This window comes from Solea solea, chromosome 1 (assembly GCF_958295425.1).
Source record: "Solea solea chromosome 1, fSolSol10.1, whole genome shotgun sequence".
In the NCBI taxonomy this organism is placed as follows: domain Eukaryota; kingdom Metazoa; phylum Chordata; class Actinopteri; order Pleuronectiformes; family Soleidae; genus Solea; species Solea solea.
In genome coordinates, this window is record NC_081134.1 from 46,652,003 (window position 1) to 46,675,372 (window position 23,370).

At 41.5% G+C, this 23,370-nt stretch overlaps 1 protein-coding gene across 1 annotated transcript in view; it reads left to right on the forward strand.

The window, feature by feature from the left end:
• LOC131463773 (receptor-type tyrosine-protein phosphatase mu-like) overlaps nt 1-23,370 on the forward strand; it is a 161,952-nt gene that overhangs the window by 133,262 nt on the left and 5,320 nt on the right. Inside the window, exons 24-31 of the mRNA XM_058635801.1 lie at nt 5,070-5,106; nt 12,611-12,708; nt 15,157-15,273; nt 17,068-17,222; nt 17,908-18,043; nt 19,608-19,757; nt 21,032-21,205; nt 22,083-22,214. Coding sequence (XP_058491784.1) covers nt 5,070-5,106; nt 12,611-12,708; nt 15,157-15,273; nt 17,068-17,222; nt 17,908-18,043; nt 19,608-19,757; nt 21,032-21,205; nt 22,083-22,214 — 999 coding nt within the window. The remainder of the gene's footprint in view (nt 1-5,069; nt 5,107-12,610; nt 12,709-15,156; nt 15,274-17,067; nt 17,223-17,907; nt 18,044-19,607; nt 19,758-21,031; nt 21,206-22,082; nt 22,215-23,370) is intronic.

The window sequence follows — 23,370 nt, forward strand, 5'->3', positions numbered from 1 at the left end:
TGCTGCCTGCCCATCACACACACACACACACACACACACACACATAAAAAAACATTCAACTTTAAAGGGCTATTGCTTCATGGCTGTAGTCACTGGATGTATTAAGAGGAATAAAGATCAGAGAATGACAGAGAAAAGAGACACCAGGCAAACTGAGGTTAGAGTTTTGGACTTGACAGCGTTGACGTTCAGTTATAATATACAATATAATACAATGACAATATTTGACCTTGAAACACAGCTGTAAACATGTTAGTCATGAATTAGCAGGGACATTTGTAAACTCTGTATGTAGTGACACAAAAGCTGGAGATCATGAATTCCAACAGTGTCATACAGGAAGAACTGAATGATTCTGTGAACAAATCTTTTGAATGAAGTGATTCTTGTGATTCGGCTGCTTTGCTCGTCACCAGTGTGTGTGTGTGTGTGTGTGTGTGTGTGTGTGTGTGTGTGTGTGTGTGTGTGTGTGTGTGACGTGTGCAAAAGGACGTGAGTTTTGTGCTAAAACCCTGTATAATGTAAAAGTGTAATTCATTGACCTTAGGGCTGAGTGTGCGAGTGAATAGTAGTTTGATGGTCCCAGCAGCTGAGACTGTCGAGGATAAAGCAGTAGACGTTGCTCCGCCTTCTCCTCTGCAATGTGATAATGAATCAAAGCACATGCAACAGTGGTTTAGTAACACTTGTTAGCACAGGAGAGCACTTGGAGCACAGCTTTTACATGCACTCCAGTGACTTACATACCTATACGGTAAGTAAAAGTCATTAAAAAGCGGCTTGAGACAAACCTCCCCTTAAAAACCTATCGAACTCACTTTACTCAGACGATATAGAACCTCCTGATCTGACCTGATTTGCTGTTAATAGCAGTGTTAGCCGCAGGATGTGACCAATCACAGCAGCTCATTGGCCTCTTTGAGCAGATGCTTCCACTCCATGTGTAATGGGCTGGTGATGTACCCGTCTCCCTAAGTGGTTTTCCGCTCGGGAGAGAACTCTCACTCCGTCTCTCATCCTCTCTTCCCCTCCTCCCGCTCTTCTAATGTGGTAATTTGTAATCTCTTGTTACGCCTTCAAGCATAAATTCATAATGCAAGGTGTGCCACAGTAAATGCCGGGGTTCTAAATTATTTACCTTTCCCACTATTCAGTTTATGGTCCATTATGCTGCGGACGAGACTCTCACAATAGAGAGCACCCCATTATAAGATAAGAATATACGCATATTAAAAAGGGCCCTGATTGAAAAGGATTTCCACTGCTCCGCCAGCTTCATTGGAAAAGTACTTAGTAGAAATGCAGGCAGATGGGTAATGATGTTTTTGCTCTTCAGAAAGCTTTTTAACCCGTCTAAAAGCTTGTCCTGCCCAATAAAGTGTTATGCAGTAGAACATTCCCCACAGTGTTTGTTATTGTGCTCTATTATACTGCCGATTATTTCAAGTCATGTACGAGTAAGCGGAGCCCGTCAGTTCTCCACAGCTGATTGAGTATTTTCATAAACATGTAGGAGGCAAAGAAACATAGTGTAATGGCCTCTCGTCTGCAGAGATCTCTCCATGTTCACTGAGCACAAAAAGGTTTGTCTGCTTGTGTTCGAGCCACTCAAGTGACTCAGTGGCCACAGAGAAAAAATCAACCCTGTCTCTGCATTTGTTTACACATCCAAACACAAGTGGACAACATAACACAACCTTTTCATCTCTTATCTTTTTCACACCTTAATGTTAAAGACAAACAATGTAGAAATCCACATGAACTGTCAGTGAAATCCTTCCCTTCCTGCTGCCCGTGCATCACCTGCCCAGCGTGTTTGTTAACAGACGTTCTATAACCTCAGGAACATAAATGACTGCTTCTCTGCACAGTTCTGGCTCTTGATTGGATAAAATGTTGTGGGACACTGGAAAAGTTCCTTCTACATTTACTTGCAGAACTCTGTCACACTTCAAATCACTGATAGTTGTAGTGATATAGCTCGTTAACACAGATTTAACTGGTGTTAGAACCTAAACAGGAGCACTCATATTGATCCACTGGATCTAGAGGACATTCTGGAGCTAGATAGACCTTTAGCTATGACCATATGACACAAGCATGACACATTTCATGCAGATCTGTTAAGATATCACACACATCTGAACTGGACCATAAACTGGGACTGGACCATGTTGCATTTAAAGTGCTGTCACATCTGTAATCTGGATCAGAGCCCAAAGAAAGTTGGTGTTTGTTTTGACAAAATGAGATTATTTTTGCCCATGATGGGGATTTTCTTGAAAATGTGACATCATCAACGGGTAGATTCTGTGGAACCTACTAATCACTAACTAATTCAGATTGAATCATCAAAAAGTGTAGACAGGAAGTTGCAAACAAAAGGACAGATAACTGGAACACCTGAAGTTGGGACACTTTGTAAATTCCAACCAAACATCCTCAGGCTGGATTAAGCCAGCGTATGGCCTGGGGCAAAATGAGCTATGGGCACCAACACTGATCCACCGCCTGTGGTTGTTCATGGTTACTCAATTTTATTGAGGAATATGTAAATTGTGGCTCACAGCATGTGTTTTTTAACCCTGGAGGTAAAATGAGATCTCAGCAGTTTAACCCACGATAGAAATGTCCTCACACAAAATACACTCTGGAATTTTGTGTTTAACTCTTTTATTGTTCGTTTAATACTAAAATGGTTACATTTGAAACCATTCTATCATGGACTTGGTCATAATTTGAACTGATGTTAAATTGACTCAACCCTGAAATTTTTAAAATAAATAAATAAATTAGTGTGAACAGTGCAAAGTGAAATATACACTACATAGGTTTTTTTTTAATCTTATTTTGATTAATCATTTAAGTCAGGACCCTTTTTTTAGCAATAAATGAATAAAATAGCCAAAAAAACAAGTTGCATTCAGATGCTCACCTCACTAATGTGGCCTCATGCTTCTCTATGACTTCCATCAACTACAGCATACATGAAGATGTCACTCCTTGGGCTGAAATAACAAACCTTGTCTCGTCAGTGAAGCTAATAAAATAAGTGAATGCATTTTCCAGGTGATGGGGCTCGAACCCCCAGATTTACCAAAGTGGATCTCTGTAATGATATTCAGGCTGCAAAATACAGATTCATGCCTGCAGGCAAGAAACACTTAACACTGCATATTTTAGATGTTCAACATCCCACTGTTACTGGAAAGAATTAATGTAAATGATGATTGTAATAAGCACTGAGGCAAAAAGAAAAAACAGAGAGTGTATTTTCAGCCCCTCTTTGGTGATTTACACGTACCTGCAAACAAAACCTGCAATTAATCATTTCAACACGGATATTTCTGCATTTAGCACTTTGTGTTGAAAGGGAAAACTCTTATGTACCTAATGTAACACGCTTATTTAAACAGTATATATATATATATGTATGTATATATATATATACATATACACATATGTACATATACATATACATATGTGTATATGTACATAATCTGTACTCACCTGAGAGTTTTGCTGTGTTTCTCACTGGCTCTCTAATGTGACGATAGTGGGCCCACACTTTACATGAAAGCACAAACACATCTCCTACTCAGTCCAGAGATAAAGAAGTCATTAAAAATGGAGGACAGCTGAAAAGCTGAAGGAGCACTCGGATGAGAGGGAAGAGAAAGTGAGGGAAATATCCTTTTGTGTTTTTCCCCTTTCATTGGAGTTAATCACGGTCCAAGTTAAATTGAATATGAGTGAGATAAGCAGAACTGCAGAGGCGGGTGGGGAGTTGGGGGGGGGGGGGGGGGGCGGGGGGGAGATGGTGAGGAGGAGGCAGGGGCTGAGGAAGAGCATTTAAGTCCTAATGTTTTGTTTCCAGCCTTCACATCTCTGGAGAGAAGACAAGGAATTGGGCAAATACAAACTTGAAGGGATTAGTGTAATCTGTGAGACTACAGAGGCTTGTTTGTGAAGATCAGTGCTGTTAGTTGTATCTTGGGGATTATCAACGCTCTGGCTGCTGATTCCAGAGGTGTGCTGCATGTAGAGCATGTGATGGGGGGGAGTGTTTATGCATCTGCATAAGTCTGCATCTTCCTCACACAATTAGATGTTGAGACAAAGGAATGAATAGGTGACGAGAGGCAGCAAGCGTCGCACATTAGTTTGCAGTGTTTCTCAAGCAAAGGAATCAGTGGCAGCACATTTCCTCAATGTTTTAACGTCCGGTGGGAAAGAATTGGTGAGATTATAACAAACAGAGTTCCACACTTACCCCTCCCTTTGTTAGCATGTTTTTTAGCCATTTTTATTGAAAAATACACTCAAACTGATTCATGGATTATCAAAACGATTCATTTAGTAATCGATTGATAATCAATTCATCAAATGATCGCTGCTGCCCTAATCTAAAAGGCTCACTCTAAGGCTGCTAAAACGAAACAGGTTTTGTTTTCAAGCAGTTTCTACTACATGCATACTGCTCACAAAACCTGTTTAAAGTCAAATGACTCCTGAATGCACGTGGTGTTTTATCAGCTTCAGCTCCACTTGGCAAACACGATGTGGGTGAACATGCAAATGTCTTCTTTATCTGCTTAATTTTAGCAGAAATGCAAATTCCAGCATCATAACCTGCAAAGACCTGCATCACATTCATCTCCCAGCTGTTAGATAATCTAAATCTACACAACGTGGGACATTGTTTCACTGTTGATGTCATTTTAGCTCTCGATCACCACACTACAGCACTATGTATGTGATTACACGCCATCCAGAGCGACGTGGGGATAAGTGTCTTGCCCAAGGACACATCGGCATGTAGAATCGAACCCGCAACCTTAAAGTTGAAAGACGACTCAGCTGTATTTCATCTCGCCGCTCGCGAGGGTTCAAAGTAAAGAATAGAAAATAGTAACGAGTGTAACATTTGTCACATTTCATCACAAGCTGCTCTATACAAACACGTGAGTGGGTAATACACTGAAGCTCTGCTAATAAAGAAACTGCATTCTTTTATGTGATATAAGTTAGGAGGAGCGATATCTGACCCTTGTATTGTGTCCTTTCAGGGATACCATCGGCCGAACCATTACATCGCAACTCAAGGTAAGAATTCAACTTCTTTTCAAACTTGTGTTTTAAATGTGTTCTTTGTGAGGATGAACGTGTGAAGACTTTGCAAAAAAGGATGAAACACGCTCTGAAACTCCACACGTTCATAGTGTCACATGACCACCAGTGGGCCCACGCGATCACATGACCTCGATAACGTCCTCAGAGGATGTTGGCTGCACAGTTTACAGTAGAGCCTGTAAATGTTTACCCAGAATTCAATGTTTCTTCACTGTAAGGCTTTGAATTCTTACTCGAATGCTAAAGTTTAAAGAAATTAAGAGTTGTTTTCCTGAAAGTAACAATTAATGACTTCAATTCAAATTATCATTGTCGTCAAAATGCCCAAAAATATCAAGTTGTTATTTTTTGCCCGTATCACCCACCCCTGGTGCAGGCATCCCGAGACAAACACCCCGTTGTTATTTACATTTGCTCTTTGCAAAGTTCTTTTTGATGCTCAGTCAACTGTGGTTTCCACATACACACACATGTAAAGACGACACAGGCAGCACGCTCTCTCTCTCTGTCTCTGTCTCTCTGTCTCTCTCTCTGTCTCTCTCTCTGTCTCTCTCTCTGTCTCTCTCTCTGTCTCTCTCTGTGGTGTGGTAGCGATTAATCAGACAGTCTGGGAGAAAGCTGAATAAATAAATGGATTAGCTGACATGTACGAGCACATTTTGTCACTGTGTTAATCTGGCAGGCAGATTCCCAGAGCCTGGAGTACTTACCGCGACCCCGGAGGTTAAGTCTGATTGATGGTTAATTGTTATGAATTCAGCGTGGAGAGGTCTCCTCCCCTCACACGAGGGCTGCATGCACGGGGATTTTACGTAAAAAAACCATTGATGGGGGAAACAAAGAAGAGGAGTTTTAATAGATTCACAGTCTGCTTGGGTGGAGCTGGGAGTTGCATAATTACTTGTTTATTAGTGCGTCGCTTCCCTTCCTCAGTGTCTCAATTAAAACAACCCTCTGTTTGCTCTTATATCAGAAAAAGATGGCGTACAAATTGTCTTTGTGTTTGTATGAACAGCATCTGGTTCACTCTGACCACTGCAGGGGCCTCAGGGGCCTCAGGGGCCCACATTTCATCTGCATTATTATGCCTTCCATAAGTGTCCCACAGTCATTAAGAGAATTCTATATTGCATTAAAAAATGTGCTTATGGAGATCATCAGTCAAAGAAACAGAGTCGTGCGTTTGAGATGAAAAGCTCAAGAAGCCAAACATGTTTCCATTCAAGTTAATTAGCCCCTGCTTCCTCATTCAGCTCACACAATAACTCCTCATTTCCATTATCTCTATTCACAAGTACGATAAGGCTTTGCAGCGTGTGTGTGTGTGTGTGTGTGTGTGCGTGTGTGTGTGCGTGTGTGCGTGTGTGTGTGTGTGTGTGTGTGCGTGTGTGTGTGTGTGTGTGCGTGTGTGTGTGTGCGTGTGTGTGTGTGTGCATGTGTGTGTGTGTGTGTGTGCAAACATCCGTATTCTCTGGGAGACCAGGCCCTTTTATAATTCATCATCAGCTCTGGCAGACTGACAGGAAGGAAGGCTCACTCTGCTGACACTAAGGCAGAGAGCAGCCACAGATGATAGGGAAGCCAGACACAGACCTGTCTCTCTCTCCCTCAGACAAAGTGCATACTGTAGCACCTGAGAAGAACACCTGGGCATCAGCGCCACAGCTTACAAATCAGGAAGTAGTCTGTTCTCAGTAAAGTTTTTCAGTGAGTGACACTTCCACTCGTCCACCGGGACTTACTCAGAAAATGATGTGACTGGTTATAGTGCTGGATAAGCTAAAAAAGAATCTTTGCCATAAATTGGCTGTGAAGGGACGGGTGAGGGTGTTTAATATGGCAGGCATGTGGGATAACGTTGTCCCCACTCTCCCACTCTATAAAGTACAATGACACTCATTAGTTGGAGGTTTATTGACGAGTCCCTTTGCTCTTTCAAGGTGAGGATGGCAGGTAGAACAGCTGTCACTCCATAAAAGTCTCATCAACCCAGCTCTGCTTGTGAGTATCTAGGTCACTCTCTCATCCAGGACTTTTTCTTTTTCTTTTTTGCTGCAGAAATACAAAAAACAGCCAACTCTCCGTGACTCCAGCAGCATCTCACCGACTTAGCAGAGCGAGTGCATGCACGAGGCTCAGGCCTCTCAGAGAACAGCACTTTTACGTCCTGCGGGTCATTTAAATACAGATCAGACGTCCGAGGCTGTCAATTACAGTTCAGCTCTGATAAGCTCCTGCATCCTCCTGGTGATGAGGGAAAATATTCATGATGCAGGGAAAAGGTTTGATTTCATCCAGCCTTTTCCCCTCCAGTGTTCCCTGCACAAGCAGCAAATGTCACCAGTCGCACTAAAGTTTTATTATTTACAGGTGTTCAAACCTCACTGAGGGATTTGGAGTGGGATGGCAAACAGACAGACAGAGAGAGAGACAGAGAGACAGAGAGAGAGAGAGACAGAGAGAGACAGAGAGAGACAGAGAGAGAGCAAATCAGTGATAAGTGAGTGTACATTATTCCAACGTCTGCTGCATGTAATATTAATAGGCAGGAGGGGGAAACAAGTGTGAGTGTGTGTGTGTGTGTGTGTGTGTGTGTGCAGGCACGTTCGTCAACAGTTTACTGGCGTTACCTGGCGGGGGATTTCCACAGCTGTCACGCTCCTTGCTGCTTAAGGCGGAGCAGGCGTGGTCCCGAAACAACAGAGTGAAGCTGCTACTGGTGTTGTTCCTCCTCCAAACATCCACAACCAGGCTTTAGTCACGCAGCACGAGAAAAGTCTGCTCTCCAACAATCCACAGCTTAAAGTCTGAGTCTGTACTTTTGATCTCTTCATGTCAAGTGTCTGTAACTCTTGTAAAATTTAGAATGTAAATAAGTAATATTAAAAAAAACACTCAGATATGATGTGATTAGAAGTTGAATTATTATTATTATTATTATCGCTGCACGTTAGCCCATGAACCCAGAATCTGCCATTGATTTCAGAACCAATCACAAACCTCTGCATGAAACGAGCAGTAGAAGATGGAGTGATGAGATTCCACAGGAAACAGATGTTGTGCTCTTGGTAAATCACTCAGACTACATTTACCCAGAGCTACGTTAACACAGCCCGTTGCTAATGCTAACTTTATGTTTATCTGACATCAACAACACCATCATGGCGGCTCATAGAAACCAAGTCATGTGACGTGCAGAGCTCTATTAATGTGACACACTGGACGTTCATATCTGCATTAGATCATCAGGATCTATGCTGACTTCCCTTTAAGTGGCATCAAGTTCATTGCTGCCTAACACCTCCTCCTCACCTGTCCTGCATCTCTGCATGCATATGGAAACATAAACTGGCTGCTTGGAGCTTGGCAGGAGTCTCCCGTTGGATGATTTAGCATATAATGCCAAGTGTTATTGTGTTACTGAAGTCCTACACACCAGCTGTCCTTCTTCTCAGTCTCCCTCTCCCAAACTTGTCAGCAGTGTGTTTTCTTCCTCGGGGACGAGTGTGGGAGGGAGCTGCGTGGGTGCTTCAATCAGGTTGGGTTGTTACTGGAGAGAATGGAAGTGACTGGATTTGGAAGAGTTGAGGTCCTGCAGTTAAAAAATCGAGGCGAGGAAGTGAGGGAATACAAATGGAAGATATGGAGTTTTGTTCCAAATGTCTAAAAACACAGTCGGGTCAGCTGAAGTTTATTTGCAAAACGTTCTTGTTATCCAAAAAGAGGTGCGTGAACAGGCTGCCAGCAGTGGAGACGTTATCACAAAGACACTGGCTCCATTTTTACAGCCAAAAGCCTCTGAAGTTTAAATGGAGTATTTGTGAAAAATAGTGTTTTCACGTGATTTGAGCTGTGCTTGATTACAATTAGACTGTTTGTACACTATAGAAATGCACATATGGCTCCATCAATCAAGTGAAGAAAATGCTGCTGCCTTGAGGGAAATTAGGCAGCACATTAACAGAATTGCATGCGACCTTCTGCTATGATTTATGAACTGTATAGATTCAATTCAATTCAATTCAATTTTATTTGTATAGCGCCAAATCATAACATACATTATCTCAGGGCACTGTACATAGACAACATCAAAGAGAGCAGAGAACCCCAACAGTTCACACAATGAGCAAGCACTAGGCATCAGTGGAGAGAAAAAACTCCCTCTTAACAGGAAGAAATCTCTGACAGAACCAGGCTCAGAAATGTGCAGTCATCTGCCTCGACCGGTTGGGGTGAAAGGAAAATCGGGGACAGAGGAGAGGTGGAGGACAGAAAGGGGAGGGGGGAGAGAAAGGACAAGAGGGAGATGAGGTAGAGACAGAAGAGAGAGAGAGACCAGGAGCAGATACACAACAACTGTATCAAGTTACAAGTTAATACAATTAATGAGATGAATTTATATGCAATGAAAAGCATCAGAGGTTGATGCATACCCTACAAGGCCTCTGTGAATGATCCACACAGACAATGGTAACTTTTAGGTTTTAATAAGGCCTAAATATTCCTGGACTTGTGGAGAGAAGCTACGCTAATAGCAATAAAACATGAGCATGTATCTGTTTGCTTGACACTTCATTGATGTCATCACGTTGTAACTTTCTTATTTTTCATCTGTTGTGACCTCGACGAGACTCTTCTGTGAGAACTAACCTCCAATATCCGCTTAATGAAAGTGAATGGAAACACATTGTTTTCTTTAATGGAAATTGAATTACAATTTGCAATAAAGTTTTATCGAAACCTAGTGATTGATTAATTGATGACTATTAGTTGACACTGTTAAAACATGCATGGTAATAATTGGATGTGAAGCTCTGTGTAGTTCTTCTTTAAAACCACAATTGAACGATTCTCAAATGCAGAACTCTCTCTTTAATTATCAGAAATGAAACACAATAATTATCAGTAATAACTAACCGGTCAAAGAGAAAGACTATTTATTTATTTATTTATTTATTTAATAGCAAGGCTTCAGTTCTCAAACCAATTCAAGCACTGACTCTAGTTTTAATATTCAATTTAAGTGCAGTTTGTGTGTTTGTCCAAAATGTAAATGTCCTTAAGCCTAATGTCGCTCTCCCAGCATCTCAAAACACTTCTTTTAAATGTAATGATAGTCTTTTGTAAGCAAAGCTTTCATGGCTTTGAATAGGTCTAAAATGTCCACATTGTTCCCGATGACCAGGCCGTTGCTGCACTCAGTGTTTGAATGTGAGTGAAGTCACAAGGATTCACTCTTGTTCCATTCTATCAACAACTGTCAGTATGTCTGCTTGAAGTATTTATTTAAAAGGGAGGGAGAGGACAATGCCTTCATCCAACAAACAACACAGAACTATTATACATGTAGTCTGTAGCTGACAATAATCAGAGCAACGTGTACACAATGAGAAGCACCGAGAGGACAGCAGGTAACCGTAAGCCTCACTAATCAAAGTATACATTTCTAAGCGGCATGTAATAGTGTTGAAGTGAGAAATAAGTGCTGAGTAAATGCAACTGCTGTTGGAATAATGACAATTTTGACATGACCTGCTTTTTAACAGGTCTCGCGGGGGGGCAAAGGTTATTTAATTTATTCATGAATTAATACACAAATGTCAAGGAGGACAAACACTAATAGTTTGTGTCTGTGCCATGTTGTGTTATTGTCGCGTCCCTGTGTCTGAATCATTTTCCTGTGTCTCCAGGTAATCCAGGCCGACACAGGAGAGAATGCAGATTTGCATTTACTAATTAATTTGTCAGAAGGGATTTTTTTTGTCTCAGCTTGGTTCTTGATTAAAACTAATATTAATATTTTTAATTAACCAGAATAATAATTAAATTCTAATCAATTCACAATTATTGCTCAGTCAAGTTTAAATATCGGAGGCAGTGAACGGTTCTCTTCTAATTTCTCTGCACGTTCTCCAGACACATTTGGGTTCAGTTTGGTGGAAAGGTTGGCCATGAGCAGATGAGGTGGGGTGGTAATTACTTTGAGCTGTAACAAGCACACACACACTCACTCAGAGGGGGGGTGAGGGGGGGGCGAGGGCTGTAGCCTCATCTTCAAATTCATGATTAATTTCTGCCGTTGTTTTCATCTGTATTTAAGCTCTCTGCTGTAGAGTAAGCACTTTGGGATCAATCTGTTGTAGAGACGCCTATAAATACACCTGACTTGGCATGTTTCTTGGCGCTCGAGCCGACGAGTGAAAATGGAGAGGAAATTGCTCCATAAACTGAATTGTTGCTGTCAGACTCTAATACCTCTGAATCCCCTGAGCTGATCTCAATGTTAGTGTGTGTTTGAAAAGAAAATGCTTCATTGTTATGATATGATAAAAAAAACATGTTGCAGCTTTCACCGTGGACGTAGACAAAGTTAAGTTGATTCAAGTGTGTTGTCATGGTGATGATGATGATAATAATAATAATAATAATAATACCACCAACAATAGCAAATGAAAGCTCCATGTAAATGAAACTATGTGTTACTACAGGTGTACTTCCTGTTGCCAGTAGGTGGCGCAATGACTGGCTTTCAGGTCGTCATCGTGGAGCTAGTGACCTTAATAAGATGGCGTGGAAGCTCGCTGTATGCTATTCCTTACGAACATACCTTTTGGTATGGTTGCCATGGTAACCCACCTGCTGCATGGCTAGTGGGAACACAAAATGTAAAAATGTGTTTTATAATTCTGACAACATTCATCGCAATGATCGCTGGTCCTGATGTGACAGCAAGAACCAGGACCAGAATCACACGAGGTCCGGATGTCCTCGTGTGATTCTGTCAGTCATTACCAACTCTAGAGTTAAATATGAAGCACTTTGAGGAGAGTGCTCTGTAAATACACAACAGTAACCATTACCATTAAATACTGAATGTTGTTTTTGTCATATTTTGACAAAAATGACAAACAAAGTCATTTTAATAATTCATTTATGTTTGCAAAAATAAAATGCTCTTACACGTCGTGTCCAGGCTGATGGAACTCAATGGAAGAATGACTTCCTGTTATCACTCATGTTATATGACACTTGTGGAATGACACACTAAAAATAACATAGATAAGAAGTATGTTTTATTTAAGTTATTTTTGTAAGACATTTTTTCTACATGGGAGTCAAATGTCAAAGTCACTGTCTGTGGTGCAGTGGACTCATTGACGTCATTGAGGAAACTGTGTCTCTTTTGTTATGAGCTGCAGTTACATATGTAATCACTTGTTACACTGTTGAAAATGAAAGATAACATAAAAATGTGTTGTTGTTGTTTTTTAGTTAACTTAGAATAACAATTATTAATATAAATCCCTGAATGTGCTTTGACGAGTTTACACAGGAAGTAGTCACACTGTGCACATGCGCTGCAGGAAACGCTGACTGCTTCTCTGTTATGATGACAGCTCTGCCTGGTGTGAACACTCACATCATTTTAATATTCACATATCTGAAAAATGACGTTTGCTCTCGTTGTCTCTCAAAGGCCCCATGCAGGAGACCGTCTTTGACTTCTGGAGGATGGTCTGGCAGGAGAACACGGCAGCTATCGTCATGGTGACCAACCTGGTGGAAGTGGGCAGGGTGAGTGTTAAATACATGTCCAGTGTAACCACTGATCACAGATACGATAACCCCGCCCCCTGTCGACAGAGAGCGCCATTGTATCTGGAGGGAAACTGAGCCATCTTTTGTCATTTGTGCGTGTGTCTGTGTGTGTGTGTGTGTGTGTGTGTGTGCGTGCGTGTGTGTGTGTGTGTGTCTGTCTGTCTGTCTGTCTGTGTGTGTGCGTGCGTGCGTGTGTCTGTGTGTGTGTGTGTGTGTGCGTGTGTGTGTGTGTCTGTCTGTGTGTGTGTCTGTCTGTGTGTGTGTGTCTGTGTGTGTGTGTGTGTGTGCGTGTGTGTGTGTGTGTGTGTGTGTGTGCGTGTGTGTGTGTGCTGCCAGCTCTTTTTCCATCTATGTGATCAGTGAGAAGTGAGAAGAGAGTGATTGATGGTCTTCATTAGCGCAGAGGTATCCAGGCGACTGACGAGCGTTTCATCTGAGTGGCTCTATAACAGGAGATGATACTGTAGCCAGCAGCTCCTGTTCTGCCCCGAGCAGAAACATCTCTTTATGTTGTCGTCATTGTAATGAGTGGAATCTTATTTGGTGGTGTGGGCAGTTTGTGATGATCAAACTAAAAGCAGAGCCTTGATTCCTTTTTTCGGGTTAGTGATAGCATGTGTCCCAACTATGGAAGAAGGATGTGGCGATTTGTTCCACTTACCTCGCGCTGCCGTTGCTCCTGGTAAAGTCATAATTAAGACTTAAGAGTTAAGTGTTAACACAGTATCGCTCTGACTGCCTGGGGGGATTTTTCCCTCTTTGAATTTTAAACACACGCTCAGTGAAAGTCTCTTAAACACAGGAACACCTTGATTTTGCTGATGCACATTTTTGCCTTAAATGTAGCAGAGCCTGATAATGATTCATGGGCTCATCTCGAGGTACCTCATTAGGCCGTTCCTCTACAGTAGCTGAGCCCGGCCCACCCCGCCCCACACCTTCTCCACACCTGCTTAGCTGCAGCACCGTCCTCGGCGGGGCCCCCAAACCGTCTGTTATATGATCCTTGTCCAATGGCGGGCGGTAGGCACAGTTGGTCACAGTGGTGGCGGCTCCACAGAGGAGCCCATAAAATCACTCCACCATATCACAGTGGGCCATCTGCTCAGCACAGTTGCTGATGAACTCTGGGAAATCCTGGCACACGCACAGATATGCACACACACACACTGTGTCCTGCTGCTCCTGCACGCCGGGGCGGCGCTCGGCACGCTTTGATCTATGAGACGTTTGCTTTGCAACTTTGCTGTTGTGTGTGTGTGTGTGTGAGTTACACATACACTGTTGTATGTTATCAAACGTAAGACAACATCTGTGTGCATGTATATATACATATATACATATATATATATATATATATATATATACATATGTATAACTAGTATAGCTCAGCCTGAAGGCTAATTCCAGGCACCTGATACCAAGTGATCTAATAAGGTAATGGCTTTTACCTAATTCAATCTGGCTGGAAGCAGACGGTGGTTTTGTGATTGTCATCAGGAGGATTAGTCATCCGGGGTGTCAGCGAAAGGGACCTTAACACACACACACACACACACACACACACACACACACACACACACACACACACACACACACACACACACCCGTCTGTGTCACTCCCTCAAACCAAAATCTCATTTCATTCCCAATCAGTGCATAGACTCCAGAAATGAAAATTGCGTGTAGCTGTGGCTCATGTCGCATTCATCCCTCATCAAAAATCCTCATTCTCTAATATTCCTCCAACAGCTCCGTCTCCGCCGCACTCCCTCAGTGGCAACACTTTAATTGAACGGGGGGAGAGTGGGGTAATTTTGCTCTCTTACGACACCTAATCCATGTAATATTTTCAGTGGGGCGTTTTAGATTCCTGCTGGGAAATCTTTTCTAAAATAGCTGAGGGTTTATTATTTCATGCAATATTAGATTGTCATTATTCCTCCCCTGTCCAATTGTCGTACACTTTATATTGTTTTATCTTTGGTTCCATTTCTGTGCGCTGGTTCTCACCGGTGAGATTTAAGGTGGAGAGTTCTGGCCCCCCCTCTGTGCCTGAGCCGCTTTGTGCCCGCTCTCTTCACAGACTACCTTTACTACCTTTACACTCATTCTCACATTATCGATGTGAGAATGAAAAAAGCAATAATGTGAGAATGAGCTCTCCATCAATATATAACATTCTCATTTACAGCAGATCCTTGACCGCGGGCTGAAACTAATACCAAGCAAATCTCATCTCGACTTGAAAGAAATGTTTCAGAAAGTGAGATGTCAGGTGGCAAATGGGGGGTTAGGGTCATGTGACAATGACGGTTATTGGAAAAGAATGACAAGGTGCTTTTGTATGAGGGTTGGCACGGCAGAGACAGCAGCGTGACTGTTAGTGTACAGCATGTGTAACCCTTTGTCTCTCTCTCTCAGGTGAAGTGCTGTAAGTACTGGCCCGACGACACCGAGATCTACAGAGACGTCAAGGTGACGCTCATCGAGACGGAGCTGCTGTCGGAGTACGTCATCAGGACCTTCGCCATCGAGAAGGTGCATTTTTTACAGAGTCGTGAAGAGTCTTCCAGCATCAGCATCACTGATGCTCGGTGCTTGACCTTTAACCTTTCAACTTGACAAGTTATGGGCAAAGAGAGGTTAAGTTTGAGTTTGAGTTGTTTGTGGTTCAAGAGAATGTTTTCTTCAAAGTTACTTGATTAAAACCGACGGGTTTGTTTTGAATCAATTTTTCTCCAGGATTGTTCAAACATTCTCAGAAACATTCCCAGAAACATTCCCAGAAACATTCTCAGAAACATTCTCAGAAACATTCTCAGAAACATTCTCAGTGTCTCATCGCTGTTGCTAGGGAAGGATGTCAATGTGAAGATTTCTCAGTGGAACTATTTTCTCCTCGTTAGAGTTGAGATGAACACTAACTCTCTTTTTTTATTCATTTACGGAGGTTAAAATACTTTGAGCTGCCCAAACTATTTATAGCAATTGCTCATTGACAACTTCAGTCCCTAGTTGGGCTTTTATTGGTAATATACATTATAAAAAAATACATAGGGCTGGGATATATACAGAGATTATATTTTTATTGACGGTCTTAGATTTTGGACATCGTCATATTGTGATGAGGTACTGTATCTGTGAGGACTTGTGTATTTAATGTATTTATTATTTATTATATTGAATAAATGTGTGAAATACACTAAATATTATATACATATATATATCTTATATTTAAAAAATTCAACTTAAGCATGATTATTTGTGTTATAGCACAATTTGACCATTTTTATAGTTGTTTCTAGCACACGTAAATATACTTCATTTAACATTAAAAAGCCAAAAGAAAAAAAAACAGTTATCTGAAAGGAAAGTTAATAAATAATAAGTTAATAATAATTTATTTTAGAGTGTATTTAATGTATATTTTCACTCTCCTTTGACAAACACAAACATCTCAAAAGAAAACTTTTGGATATCAGGATATAAAAGTATCCAGATATTATTTATAAACCTTACAGAAATATTGATTTGATTTATATCATATCAGTATAAAATGATAGAAATACATGAAATACATGAAATACAATGAAATACATCAAAGCACACAGACACCATACAACAATTAATAATTAGAACAGCTCTGATTTGATTTAAGCCAACATTTAATCTTGAAATAGTGAAATAGATTTAATTTCATTTTCACATCCTTTTACAGAAAAAGTGACGATGTACTTTTTTACAGTTACCATTCCCTGTGCTCCTAGTTACTCTCGTATTGTCTTGTATTTGGATAAAAATCTGGAGATGAGTTAATTCATTAGTTAATTGACAGTTACTGAAGTCACAGTGACATTTTAAGTAGAGGTTGACCTTCAGGAGTGAGTGCAGATGGTGTCTGATAGGAGGTTTGTTTTACTCCTTCTGATAAAAAAAAACATTTGCATAAATATGTCAAATATTGTACTGATTCTACATTTAAGGTCTGGCTCTCATGAGCGCGATACAGGTCACTCGTCCACCCGCAGAAGAATAATCTGAATCTTCCATCATTTCTCAAACTGCTGGAACTTCCACTTACAGTAGAAGTTAAATGCACATAATAATAGATGCAGCTCACACTTGTCCCTGGAAGGACTGAGAGGTACAACAGTGGTTCAGAAATCAGGGCACAGCAGCCTTAAGCAAAGCTCTACTTCACTCTGTCCATGAAGTGTATGTTTGCCTTTAATCCAGCTCTGTATTTGCTTTAGAGCAACCTCCTCACATCATGTGGACACTGTGTGTCCTCTGTCTTCTCACTCATCTCGTCTCCTGGCATCTGTTCCTCAGAGAGGAGCTCACGAGATCCGGGAGATCCGACAGTTTCACTTCACAGGCTGGCCGGACCATGGTGTGCCCTATCACGCCACAGGCCTGCTGGGGTTCATCAGGAGAGTCAAGTCCAAGACTCTGACCAACGCTGGGCCCATGGTGGTTCACTGCAGGTTGTCCAGTCTTTCTCACTGTATACTTGTATGCATGTTGTATGTACCACGTCTACACCAGTATCTATTGAAAGAATATGACATATGAGCGTTGTTTGTCTCTGTCTGACGACAGTGAAGTGTTGTCCCGAGATGTGTGAGATGCTGAAATGAATGATGAAAAAAGAGCGCTTTCAGAAAGCCCCGCAGGATCACCTGAGGTGGGGGGGGGGAGAAGTTACATACTGGAGCTTTAAGTTGAAAACTCTGGAGGTGAAAAAGAAACCTTTCACTCTTTATTATAGGATTTAAAACATGTCATATACACATCAGAGTACTCACAAAAGAACAGAAATCAAGAAGGGTCATATTATTGACATGAAGAACAGCTCGTGAAGTCACATGTGTCTGTAATCATGTTTACTACATGTATGAAGCTGAACGTGACGGAGCAAAATAAATAAGTGAAGAGCTGTGCCCCCTTTCACCCCCCTCTGGTTCCGGCTCTGTGTTTTCAAAGTCCACATTTTTTATTTCTTTTACGGATGAAGACACTTGATGTGTGTGTATGTGTGTGTGCGCGTGTGTGTGTGTGCGTGTGTGTGTGTGTGTGCGCGTGTGTGTGTGTCAAAGGACGAGCAGGAAAGACGTCACATATTGTCTTTAAAGCCTTGAGTTTGACACTCGTGTGTGTGTCTGATGTCAGCGCCGGCGCTGGACGGACAGGCTGCTTCATCGTCATCGACATCATGCTGGACATGGCGGAGCGAGAGGGCGTGGTGGACATTTACAACTGCGTGAGGGAGCTGCGCTCACGGAGGGTCAACATGGTCCAGACCGAGGTACGGCTCAGACTCCTCAGAGGGTTTAGTTTTTCAGCGTGCAGCACCATGCAGCACTTTGCCAGTGACGGATGATCCTCATTATTCTCTTAAAATGCAGTCAGGAACATTCAAGGGTCACTTTAACTCCTGCATATTTCAAACTGTGGGAGTGTATTTACAAGTTGTGACAGTGTGGCTCATATTGTTTTTAACTTTTAGTTGTGTGTGTGTGTGTGTGTGTGTGTGTGTGTGTGTGTGTGTGTGTGTGTCAAAGATGATAGATACAGATAAGATAAAACTATGTTTGGGTTTGTGAGTGACACAGAACATCTCTGACTCATCCTCCGACCAGAGAACTCTTTTTTTAAACACGAGCCATCTGGAGTCCAAATGTCAGTGAAACAGAAGCAACTGGACTTCCAACTCTGACCTGCATGACTAAGACTCTACACAGACATCTAACCATCTGGACGTGTCCATAGTCTCATTGAATGCATCATTTCCCCGTAATTCATTTTAAATCACAAGCATCATTGGACTTAATGGGCAAATGTTTCATCACTGACGTGCGGATTGGGATTTGAGTAACTGGAGACCAAATGTTGTTCAACCTGAGTCATTCTCCTCAAGTTCAGTGACCTTCAAACCTGTGTGTGTGTGTGTGTGTGTGTGTGTTGTCCCTCGCCTCTTAGCCTGTGGCCAGACACTAACCCTGCGACATGGTTTAATCTGTCCACAGAAATGAAAAGCCTTGTTCTTATTTAAGGTTTCATGTGCTCGGATGCGTTCAGATTCCGACCGGTTTACCCCTGCAGCCCGGGCCAGTCAAACTCCCGGGTGAACAGTTCACGTTCTGCCCCGGACGTTTATCAAAATGGCAGAACATCTCTCTGCACATGTGTAAATCAGTGACCTCTGCACACGTGTGACAGGAGAGTGTGAGCAGAAAATGTCACTTCAGAAGAGATTTCAATCAACCAGCGAGCTGTGTCACCGCGACGACCGCCTGACTGACTGATGTGAGGAGGAGCAAATGTGTTCCCTGACGTTAACAATATCATGGGTTGTTTTTCTTGTCGTTCATGTCTTGATCTTCATCACAGCTTAAGGGTTTGATAGATTCATAAAAGGAAACTGAAAATGTCAAGGGATTTTTTTTTTTTGCTTTAGAAGGAAATTAAAGCAAAAAAAAAGGCAAAACTATGTAACGTAACCTTTGACTATAGACAATGACAAATATTAGTCATAGAAACTGCCTTTAGGGCCAAAGTCGTGCAAAGGTCATTGAATGTGTTTCTAAAATATATTACTCAGCCTCTGGTCTTCATGAACAGAGATGATGTCACGTTCTTTCTATGCTGCATCTTTTATCTGAGGGAGTGTTTGTGTGTATACAGCAGCAGCATGGGGTGGGCGGGGCTACAATCGTCTTTTCACTCATACTCCAACCTGTTACTGTTGCCTTCTTCTGTATTGAGATACAACCTGTCCACTTCCTGTGTGCAGCCTGTGACTGGCAACATCACAATAGAGACCTATTTAAGAAGGTATGGATTCGCAGTGAGGTTGCTGTTTTTTGCAGGAGCAGTATGTCTTCATCCATGACGCCATTCTGGAAGCATGTCTCTGCGGCGACACCACCATACCTGCCAGTCAACTGCGCTCTGTCTACTACGACATGAACCGCCTGGACCCGCAGACCAACTCCAGCCCCATTAAGGAGGAGTTCAGGGTAATGACGTTTATACAGAAAGTTTTATATAAGTTAAACATGGCAGCAGTGCCAGCTGTCAATCACACTGTTCTGTAATGCGATGTCACCGTTATAGATTTTCTTGGTACAATTATTGTCAGAGAATGAATCACGATTATGTGTTAATTGATTTCACAACACTGTGAATGTGTAAAATCACATACGTCTTAAAGTTTCATTTATTTATATCGTTTGATGCCAACGTAACAAAATAATGGAGCAACAAAGTAAAGTAACCAAAAAGTACAAGAAAAATGACAATAATCTTATTGGAATAAACTAAGCAACACAAGCGGTAACACACGGTTGTTGTGTAACGTTCCGTTTGAGTTGCACTGAACTACCTACTGTATATGGTTATAATATTTATAATCATAATATTTTCTGACGGTATTGAGGAAACGTTACGATTAATTTACCGTAGTGTTTAATCCCGTCATTTTGAAATCCCTAGTTCTGTATCATCTATTGTCCTCTAAATGGAAACATCGTTTACAAAATTGACATCATGGTTTATTAAAAAAGAGCTGAAACTAGCATTTGAGAGAAATGTTAACTTGTGTTAAAAATTTTCCCATAAACTTCCACTCACACAGACATTAGAGTTTCACTTTGGCAGAAGGTCATGATGCCTTTGGTTTGTTTTCAAGTGATCCATAAATGATCCAAAAGAATCTTTTCACATAAATGTAACACTTGGCAAAGCATTTCAAAATGAATCAAATAGTTTCCACTTATAATAATAGGAATGCAGTTTATTTAAAAGGTGCATTTCATCATAAAATCATACATTAATGGCAACATGAAGTGAAAATGAGGACACTTAATATACGACACACATACATGATATCCATGCATACAACGCTTATATACACACACATACACACACAATTACACTTTTAAAAAACATAGAAGATGATTCACATGTCTAAGTGAGTTGTAAGCTTATTTACCTGCAGCATGGCCGACCATTAAAAGTCATTAAATCATTCTCTCCATGTTCACAACAACAAGTAAACATGAAGTGCAGCGTCTCCCTCTGGGCCAATCAGCAAATATATCACTTAATGTGTAATAACAGCTCGTGTTCTTGGACCAATCAGTGTGATATGAGATGTGTCAACCTCTAATTTTCCTTTTAGTCACTTCAGGCGATTTATAACTGATTACAGAATTAGACTGTTAATTACCACGTCAGGAGTTACTGTAACGAGCACACGCCACCTCTCTGTGTCTCTGCCTCAAAATAACAGACTCTGAATATGGTGACTCCCACGCTGCGGGTTGAAGACTGCAGCATCGCACTGCTGCCCAGGAACCACGAGAAGAACCGCTGCATGGACGTCCTGCCGCCCGACCGCTGCCTCCCCTTCCTGATCACCATTGACGGGGAGAGCTCCAATTACATCAACGCTGCACTCATGGACGTAAGAGACACACACACACACATCTGCTCACGTTGTTGTTAAGTTCTGATAAAACTATTTGAAATAAAACGACCTCGAGGTAAACAATACATGATAAAAGAAAGAAAAAAATATTACCATTAAAATCAAGATTATAAATAATTTATCAGGATAAAATGCTCATCTTATTTGTACTGAGTGAGTGGTGATGCCATAAAAAAAAGAATTAAACAGTAATAATAAAAAAAAAGTGAATAAAAGTTCACTTCTGGAACATATATACTGTATATATATAATATATATTAGTCTGTTAAAATGCAGTACCCACTACACACCTGTTGTATTTGCATGAGAGGGTTTTTTTGTTTTCAATAATCACATAAAAGTACATTTTAAAAATAAACTTTTTTATGGTCAGTCGTGGCAGACTTCTCCTAAAATGAATATTGAACTTGTCCGTGATCAAAGTCGAGTCAAAGTCAACTTTAGGAATTATGGAATCAAATAAAAATAAATAAAACACAAGTAATGCAAAATAAAATACGATAAAGTGAATTTGCACACTAGCAATAAACAACATGTATTTAAACCTCATAAACGGACCTAACAAAGATCACGTGTCCTGTGATTGAGTACGCTGACCTCAGACGAACAGGAACTGGGGTTAAACCTCTGGAGCCAGAAACCACATTAAAAGTGCACCGTCATAATAAATAAATCCCGAGACATGAAATGTCCATTAGAGAACGAGAGTCAGAGCGAGGCAGGTCAAAGGATGGAGGTCATTTTATTAAGAAATGCTTGCAGGTTTATTTTCGGTGAGTTATCAGCTGACATGCACATGGTGCCTTCAAGTTTTCAACTCCTGCTTTTGCTTTTGTTTGGTTTTTATTTCCAGAGTTATAAACAGCCCTCAGCGTTCATCGTGACCCAGCACCCCTTACCAAACACAGTGAAGGATTTCTGGAGACTGGTGCTGGACTACCACTGCACTTCTATAGTAATGCTCAACGACGTTGACCCCGCCCAGGTAAACCCGACCTGATACACACAGATATAATCCTCCAGGGAAACGTTTGATATCGTCAACACAAATACCGTGAGAACTTGATAAAAACAAAGTGTGAACCCGAGGATTTAGCCACACATCCTGTATAGACATGTATGTCTATACAGGATGTGTTTGAAATGAGGTAGCTGCTGCAGAGTGGAAGAGGACTTGCCATGAAAGCGTGGGTAGATGGAGAGACAGGCCTGTGGAGGAGACTCTCCAGCTTTCTCAGCCTGAGGCTCTGTCATAACACCCCAGGATCAAAGCCTGAAACCAGGCTGCTCTCCCCATCCAAATCCCCTTTCCCTAGGTGACTGACTGACTGACTGACTGAAAGAAAGACCTTTCATTCAATATTCTCAGTGTAGCCAGTCAGCCAGCCAAGGAAAGCAGCACAGGTGGGATGGGGAAGAAGGTGGCGAGGTGAGGGAGGGAGGCCGAGCTGCGGCGTCTTCTCCATTAGCATCTTTGTTTTTGCATTTGTTTGACAGGTGTAGACGTACTCTCAAAGGAAGCAAGCGCACACACACACACACACACACACACACACACACACTGTAGAAGTGTTTTTTTGTTTTTTTTGTGTATTTGAGGGAAAAAAAGAGTGAGCACATATTTGCTAGTCCATCTGTACGCATGCACCCGTGCCTTGTTATTTGCCTTCATCCCAGGTATTCTCTCTCTTTGTTTCCTCCCTTGTTTGTTCATGACTGAGGGATTCTGCATGTGTGGGTCTGTTAGTGTGTGATTTCTGCTGCGAGGCTGCAGGTGCATGTTCTGAACCCGGGTTTTCTCCTGACGAGCGGGAATGGGAAAGATTTTGTGCGCTCTTACGAGGCGGTCACCAAAATGTACCTGTCTTATATAAATAAGGCTGGACGATATCACGGAAAAACATTGTTCATATCAGTCAAATATGAATAGTTAATGTGGAAAACGGCAGCTGATATAAGACATAGAGACGCTTTTATAATGGACTGAAAACAACAAAGAGATATTTCACACTTATTCAAGCTGATTTCACGTCTTATAGCTCAAACATTCAAACATTGTATTTTGAATCAAGAAAGTGACACTGAAACATTCATTCAGTTGGTAGTGACTGTGTAAACTGTGTAAATTAACTAATGTAAAT